Source organism: Myotis brandtii, unplaced genomic scaffold (assembly GCF_000412655.1).
Source record: "Myotis brandtii unplaced genomic scaffold, ASM41265v1 scaffold180, whole genome shotgun sequence".
Classification (NCBI taxonomy): domain Eukaryota; kingdom Metazoa; phylum Chordata; class Mammalia; order Chiroptera; family Vespertilionidae; genus Myotis; species Myotis brandtii.
The window spans coordinates 712,844-721,208 of NW_005356675.1; the positions used below are offsets into that span (position 1 = coordinate 712,844).

Below are 8,365 nucleotides of genomic sequence, written 5' to 3' on the forward strand. Positions count from 1 at the left end.
GGGCTGTGGCGGGGGCTGTGGCAGGGGCTGTGGCAGGGGCTGCCATCTACCTGGACCAAAGAAACCATGCTTCTGACTCTGGACCCCCATGGCCAGTGCTCCCAGGGGTGATGCTGTGTCAGGCTGAGGTTACCCACGGGTGGGAGCAAGACGTTGGGTTCTCGGTGAGCTGACCCTAATGAGGCCCAGCCAGCCCTGTGCAGCCCAGGAGGCAGCAGGTTCCCATCCCCCCTCCTGCCTGGGCGTGTGACCATGACCCTCCCTGAGCCACTTCCCAGTCTGTGAGGACAGAAGCCTGTCCTGCTGCCCCATCCCAGCACATGGATGGATATAAGGGTGTGGATGGACAGATATGTGGGTGGATGGACAGATATCATGGTGGATGGACAGATATGTGGGTGGATGGACAGATATGTGGGTGGATGGCCAGACAAGTGGGTGGGGGTGGACAGATATGTGGGTGGAGTCAGCAGTTTAGTCAGCATGGAGTCAGGCTCCCTCCCACCCCCCCTTCCAACCTGCCACTTCTCCTTGGTGGGCAGCCCTGGGATGGCTGGTCCCCATTTCAGCTGACAGCCCTGAGGCCCGGAGAGCTGACATGCCCCTGTGCCGGTCTCGCGCAGGCTGCTGTGCCTCCTCGTCCTTCGGGGCATCAGGCGTCGTGTGGGCAGGGCTGCAGTCCTCCCTGCCCTGGGCCTTGGGACATCCTCACCCGGCCACCACCGGCCAAGGTTCAGGGCCGCTCAGGTGCTCTGGGGGCCCGCCGGTGCCCTGGTTTGCCCTGGCGTCCTAGTTCCAGAAACAAGAACTACAGGTCGGCTGAAGTAATTTACTAATCATTTTACTAAGCATTCGGTGTTTGGTTAAAGGTCGTTTCCCTGGCTTGGGTTGGAGGACTTGGTGGACCTCAGTGAGTTGCTGATGTGGTGGGCGGAGCTTCACTGTCCATCCGCTAGGGGTGCCCGGCCACCCGGGTCCCTCCCGGCCCCTATGTGGTCACTGGGTCGGCCTGGCAGCTGAGATGAGGAGGCTGGTGGGTGGCTGCTTGGCTGCCAGGGAGCAGGTCCCACCCTGGGTCCCTTGCCCGTCCCCCGCCAGCCACGCTGCCATGCCCATGGCCAGGGCTTGTCCAAGCAGGGTCTCTGCCCCCACCCGCCATCCCCCGCTCCTGCACATCTGCCAGCTCCTCCAGCCACTGGGTCCCCCTCTCTGGGGTGGACGGGGCTTATGGGTGCTCTCCCGACACCTGGGATGTGGGGAACCGGCCCATCTCAGGTTACCTGGTGGTTCTTCGGGTCCTGGCTGGCTTCTTGGTGACACCACACGATTCAAGGCAGCAGATTCCCCAAACCAGCCTGGGCTACGTGTGCAGGCCCCCAACCGACCTGCAGGCCGGTGGCACCCAGCCCACCCACACGCTCCACCTGTGATGGAGAGTGGGTGGGCTTGTCTGCCTCCTTCCGACCCACAGCCCCTCCGGCCTGCGTCTGGGCTGACGGCTGGCACGGCGCATTCAAATGCAGACCCTTGGCTTTGAGCTGGTGTGTCCATTGAGCTTCAGGAGCCCGTTTGGGTCTCAGGGTTGGACCTGGGGCCTCTCTCTTCTCCCTCAGTGAGCACCGGGCAGCAGGGGGTGCTAGCCACTCGCCACTGGCTGGACTGTTCCCACACCAGGACTCCTGCCTCACACTCACAGGGCGCAGGTTCGGCCCTGCGGGAGGGCGCCGTCAGCTGGGGGCCGAGGCCCGGGAGGCTGTGTGCCTGATACAATATTGATGGAAACGCAATATCCAGAGGTCACCTGCGCTGGCCTCTTCCCATGTCAGGCTCGGAGGAGGTGGTGAAAGCCACAACCACGGGTCCCAAGAGAGGCAGCCCGGGGACCGAGGCTGGACAGGTGGAGACAAGACTTGCCCTATGGGAGGCGCCCCTTCGTGGGCCGGTCTGCAGGACGGTGGGGTCCTGCATGCTGCTGGGGAAGTGCAGGCCCTGCCTCGACCTCTCTACCTTGACTTCAGCCAAGTCCTTCTGCTCCCTGGGCAGCCCCTCTGCACACTGAGGGGTGGGGCAGGGGCTAGAGGGGCCCCCTGCACCCTGACTCCCTCTTCTGAGGCCGGGTGTGAGTGAGGTCCTGGTGGCAGCAGTTAGGAGCAGCAGCCCAACGTGGCAAGCCAGGTCCCCACCTCCATGGCATCCACTGTCCTAATTGCCCCTGCCCCATCCTCATCACCGCCAAGATTGGAGCGACTCTGCCCAGCAGGTGGTGAGGATCTCTGAGCCTCGATTTTCTCATCTGTAAAATGGGATTGAGGAGCCTAGTTGCAGGGTAAAAGAGACACCCATTGACCACCCAGCAGGCACCATCCCTCCCCCCGGCCCAGGTCCAGAAGGGTCCTAAAACCCCTTCATTTTACAGATGGGGAAACTGAGGCCCAGAGAGGGCAAGGCCTCCCCCGGAAGCCTCCTCCCCAAGGGAGGGGCAGGCCTGGCTGAATCTCAGCCGTGGTGACCGGTGTCCAGCCCAGCTGCGGGTCATGATTTTGCCGGCCGGGTGGCATTACAGGCCTGTAACCCGGCTCGACAGCTGTCCTCAATGTATAATGCATGGTCGGCAGAGCACTGCTCAAATCTCACCAAAAACACAGCAGAGGACACTGCAGGCCATGGGAAAGGTGCCAGCCTTGGGGCAATTGCCCAACCTGGGGGTAACATGCCCACTGTCAGGAGCCCACAGGTAGGGACCGTCTGGCACTTCTTCTGGTCCTTGTAGATTTGGTTCCTGTCCAGGCCTAAGTGAGGAATGCAGGGGTGTGGGACGCCCATTGCCGGGGAAACACGGCAGCAGACCCCTGTCCTAGCTGAAACTGAGAGGTCACTGTGACACTGCAGTGACGAGGTCTGTGCCAGGCTCTCTCCTTAACTCCCAACACCTGCAGAGTTCTCCCAGGAAACGGAGGCCCAGGGCACCGCCCCAGAGCTGCTCCTTGGAGCAGTGAGCAGGATTCAGCCCCCGGGACAGGGTGGCAGAGGCCCCCCAGCTGCAGCTGCTGCATGGAGGCCCAAGTCCATTCCCCTGGGTCCCCGAGCAAGTTCCAGCTCCCTACCTCTTCCACTCTCCCCCATGAAGGGCAGCTGCCATCCCAGCTGCGCCGCACACTGCCAGGGGAGGGGAGGTCTTGCCCCTCCCCCAGAGCAGATTCCATTGGGCTCCCAGGATGGCCGGGAGCAGGGCAGGCAGGCAAGCCCACAGCCCTGTCCTGGCTGAGTGGGGCCAGGCATTGGAGTGGCCCTTTGGTGAGGGCCCCTGCTCCGCCCTCCTCTGTCCATCAGCCTGTCACCACCAGCCTCTATAGCAGCGGTTCTCAACCTGTGGGTCGAAACCCCTTTGGGGGTCGAACGACCCTTTCACAGGGGTCGCCTAAGACCATCGGAAAACACATATATAATTACATATTGTTTTTGTGATTAATCACTATGCTTTAATTATGTTCAATTTGTAACAATGAAAATACATCCTGCATATCAGATATTTACATTACGATTCATAACAGTAGCAAAATTACAGTTATGAAGTAGCAACGAAAATAATTTTATGGTTGGGGTCACCACAACATGAGGAACTGTATTAAAGGGTCGAGGCATTAGGAAGGTTGAGAACCACTGCTCTATAGCTTTGCCTCGGGGCCCGGCATCTGACCGACCCTGTTTGCAGCTCCTAAGCCGGGCTCTGTCCGCCTCATGGACGCTGGAAGAAGACAAGAGACTCCTGGGTCTGTGGCACAGGGTGAAGGGCAAGCGTCATGTCTTGTTGGGTCCTGTTGCCCCCAAGTCCCAGGGTTGTGTGATATGGGCCCAGGTGGCTGCTCTGTGCCCAGGAAGTTTGCATCACAGCCGAGGACCCCAGAGCCCGGGCAGCCCCGTTTTATAGCAAGCGGTAAGCAGCCTGCACCTCTGTCTGGGTCCCCGCTGTGAACACGGCCCTGAGAAACGCCAGGAAAAGAGCAGCCAGGATGTGGCCTCCTTAGTAGGTGCGAGAGGCCCACTGCCTGCCTCTTCCTCCACTGCGGGTGCCCCTGGGCCCAATCACAGAGCAGTGACTCGAGGGGCTCCAGTCCTGGCAGGAGCAAGGACTGGGGATCCAGCTCCGCCTTGTCCCAGCTGCTGGGCCCTGAGAAAGCCCCTTGCCCTCTGTGCCCGGGGCTGTCCTGGGGGTGCAGGTACTGCACTGAGGGATTCCGCCAGGTGGTCTCTCCCTCTCATGTGACCGGGATCTCAGGTGCCCCACCTCCCCGGAGGATCCACTTCCCTGGGTCCTGCACTGTGGAGGGTTAAGGTGCAGGGTAAGGGATCCCACATGCGGCCCCAGCCCGCCTGGCCACCTGACACCTCTGCCTTCAAATATTCATGCGACGCCTCCCATTCCTGGGGGTAGCAGCTGTGACAGCCCCGACAGCCCAGGACACCACAGCTCCCTGCTCGCAGCCCAGCCCCTACTCCCACAGGTCCTCCCGGCCGGGCAGACCACCCCCTGTGCCTGCTGCAGCTCCCCAACTGCTGTGCTCTGGGGCTCCCGGATTCCTGCAAGGAGCGAGGTGTGAGGTGGGTGGTGGCCGGGCAGACGGGGTTCAGGCTGTGTTCCTGTCCAATGGCCATGGTGGACGGAGGGTCCTGGACAGGCGTGTGACTCGGAGCCGAGGCAGTGGGTGAAGACCTATGGTGAGGGCTCCCCGTGCAAGGCTCTGTGTGAAGTGAAAATGCAGGCCGCTCGCCTTTTAAACAGGAAGAATTTCAAGGCAGAGCTGGCCGCGCATCACACTGAGCTGCAGTGTGGGCCCCGGCCCGACCACGCATCCTGCATGGGCTCATTTCACCAGGTCCTTGTCCTCTGACTCTCTCCACACCACCCAGGGGCCCACTGGAGGGAGGGGTGTGGAGCTGCGGTCTGCTGGCCAGGGCAGGGTGCTTGGAGAGAAGGCAGCATGCAGCCCTACCAGCTGAGACGGAATGGGGCAGCCTCATGCCAGACGGCACCGAGGCACACGGGCCCTGCAGGACCCCAGGCGTCCACCAGCTGAGAGACGGGGCCAGACAGCCTTCAACTTTCAGCTTTAAACCAAAAGGCTCTGGGGTCCTGGGGGACAGCTCAGGTGTCCTCCTGGAGAATTTCTGTGCCACCTAAGTCGGGACAGGCAGAGGCGAGAGGTGAGCACAGTCCTGCTGCTGGCAACAGGGTAGCCTGCATGCCTGGGGCCCCTGCTCAGCCAGCCCTGTGAGTCCACCGGCCAGGGGTCTTGGCTCCCGACGGTCAATGCCAAAGCTGAGGCTGAGCAAGGCTGAGCTGGGGGGGACGTAGCTGGGGGGAACCTCCACGCCAAGGTTCTTTCCAGCTGCTCACCCGTCAGTGCTTGGGGGCAGAGCGGTGGCCAAGGACAGGATTGTGCCCTGCCCCAGACACGGGGCAGGTTGTGGGGGTGACGTGGCGGGTGACCCAGTAGCCCCCAGCATGGATTCCTAGACCCCAGGCTCCCAGGGCCAATCGTGGTGTCTGTTTCCAGGCAGCCCAGGGAGGGGAGCCTGGACACTGCTGGTAGGTCTTGGGCACAGTACCCCGCCCTGAGGTGTGGTCAAGCGCATGGCCCCTGCTGTGGCTAAGAAGAGGTCCTTGTGGTTTCCCCCTAAGCCCAGGGGCCAGGCACCTGCTTTCCTCCGAGGGGACCATTCCAGGTGGTTCGTCTCAGCACAGAAGTCAGGGGCAGTCTGGGGGGGAGGGGTGGTGGTGGTGGTGGTGTGTGCACATCTCTTGTGAGCACAAGCTGGACACCAGGTCCTAACCCAGCACTGCAGCTGCCGAGTTAAGCTGCCTCTAGAGCAGTGGTTCTCAACCTTCCTAATGCCGCGATCGTTTAATACAGTTCCTCCTGTTGGGGTGACCCCCAATTTCATTGTTACAAATTGAACATAATTAAAGCATAGTGATTAATCACAAAAACAATATGTAATTATATATGTGTTTTCTGATGGTCTTAGGTGACCCCTTTGAAAGGGTCGTTCGACCGCCAAAGGGGTCGTGACCCACAGATTGAGAACCGCTGCTCTAGAGGGAGCCCATGAGCTGGGCCTTGAGATAGGGATTCCCTGGTGGTGGTGGTGGCATTGGGGGGCACAGTGAGTGGTGGCACTCAGACAAGTGGATGGGTGTTTGGGAGCCCTGGTCACCCGGTGTGGAGGGAGTGGAGAGACATGGGGGGCAGAACCTGGAGGGACACTTGACCCCCTCCAGGCCTTTCTAAGATGCACGAGATGGGCCAGACTAGCCTGGACACCCCGCACCTTCACCTGGGCCTCCCGCTGACCAGGTCTGTCCACCTCCAGGTGCCGCTCCTGATGACACCCCCACCCCCACCATTCCCCCCTCCTCCACTGTCGGCTGCGAGGCGCTCCCCAGAGGATGGAAGAGGGGGCTCAGGTCTCAGGAGCCCCACCTGTGAGTACACTTCTCCAGGGAGGACGGGAGTGCCGTGGGTGCCAGGAGTGGGCACTGCTGGCCTCACCCCCGAGGTCCTTTGAGGGGGTGGGGGGGGGTAGCTGACTCCAGGCAACTGTGCTCAGGATACTCAGGACCTGGTTGGGGTCACCCCCTCCCACTGCCCAACCCCCAGCTTTTTCCAGATTTCCTTTGTTGTCTTTGTTGTTTTAAAGTGAGACCAATTAAACAGCCTCCTGCCCAGTCAGGGTGCCTCTGTGAGCTCTGGGCCCCTGGGGCCTGACTACCCTGCCTGTGTGGTGATGGGCAGCCCCCTCGCTCTCTGGGCCTCCGTAGTCCAGAGGCGAATCCCCTACAGACATGCTGCTGCTGTCTGGACACCAGCAGGGACAGGGACACAGTCCTTAAGCTGCTTCACCACCCAGACCTGCATTTATCAAATGGAATGGAGCAGCCGAGAAATGTTCGCAGGCCCCTACGTAGTGAGGCAGCAGCAGTTCATGGGGTACATTGTCGCCATGCAGGACTGTGTGGCCCGGGTGTGATGCAGAATGTTTCTCATCAGGGTGGGGCCCTGGTGTGTGCCTCTGTGTGGGTTCAGGGGCATTGAGGGTGGGACAGGACAGGCTTTGTGGCTCAATGGGCGGCATCAGGTCCCCAGACCACTGGCTGTAGCAGGACTGGGGAGGGTGAGAACTGGCCGTGGAATGGGACCATCACAATAAAATGCAGGCTCTCCAACCAGCCAGCCTCTGGAGGCCTGTGCACGCCCCTGGGTGCTTCTGGGGAAGGGGGGCTAGTTGGGTCTTTGGCTCCAAATCCAATATCCTTCAGGGAGGCCGGCGCTACCCCAGGTCCCAGGTCTCTGCTCCCCGGCGCCCTGCCCTGGAAGCCTCTCTGACTCCAGTTCCCCCTTCCACCCAGCAGCAGTGTCTCTCAGCCCCGCCTGGCCTGGCCAGCCTGACCAGCCTCTTCCGAGGGAGCAGATGACCCACGCAGCCCCCCTGGGGATCAGCACCAGCGCCATGGTTGTCACTACGGTGCGTCCTCACCGTCCACATCTCTGTCTCCCAAGGCCCCCAGCCAACCCTCGGAGCCCAGCCAGTGTCCTCTGATGTGAGCCCAGGCCAGGCCACTTCCGGGGCAGCCAGGGCCTTCCTCACAGGAGGCGTCAGGTCGAGCCTGGGCGCAGGCTGGCTCTGGAGGCCACCGTGGGTTCTGAGGAGATGGGAACTTCAGGGCCACAAGCAGCTTATCTTCCCAGCACAGAAGGCATGGGACCCTTCTCTGACCCCAGGGAGTCCCAAGCTCCCTCCTCCTGACCTCTGAACTCAGGATGCTTCACGCCCCTCCAAAAGTGCTGCTGTCATGATACAGAGAAGCAAACATCCACGGAGAGGGCGGGCCTGGTGCCGCTGCCCTCCTCCTCGGAGCTCTCAGCCAGCCAGGACCCATGGGGAGGGGGAGGCCCACTTCCTTTCTTGTCCACTTTCTGGGCAGGAGGCCCTTACAAATCCTGCCCACCCTTCCTTGAATGGGTCCTGGAACTCTCAGCGGCTGAGATGTCCTGTGCCAGTTTGGGAAATGCTGCACAGTGCTGCTTCCTCTTGGAGAGTTATCGGGGGTGGGGGTGGGGGGGACCCCTTAAAGGCCCTGGCAAGTCCTGCAGTCCAGAATTGGCCACCAGACTCTGTCTATGCCACTGTTCTGCAAACTTGTTTGCCCATCTGCATGGCTTACCCTGAGCAACTTCTTCCCGGCCAGACACAGCAGAGCAGGAGGAACCTCTCCTTGCCTCTCACCCAGCGCTTCCCCACCCCCCACCCCCTACCACAGCGGGCACTGCGGGTTCCTGCTCTCAGAAAGCTCACACTTCCTAGA

The 8,365-nt window shown here is 61.4% G+C and overlaps 1 protein-coding gene across 1 annotated transcript in view; it reads left to right on the forward strand.

Moving 5' to 3' along the window:
- The window catches only part of ESPNL (espin-like), a 23,765-nt gene that overhangs the window by 12,041 nt on the left and 3,359 nt on the right, over positions 1 to 8,365 (forward strand). The window contains exons 8-9 of the mRNA XM_014537642.1: positions 6,292 to 6,484; positions 7,412 to 7,588. Coding sequence (XP_014393128.1) covers positions 6,292 to 6,484; positions 7,412 to 7,588 — 370 coding nt within the window. The remainder of the gene's footprint in view (positions 1 to 6,291; positions 6,485 to 7,411; positions 7,589 to 8,365) is intronic.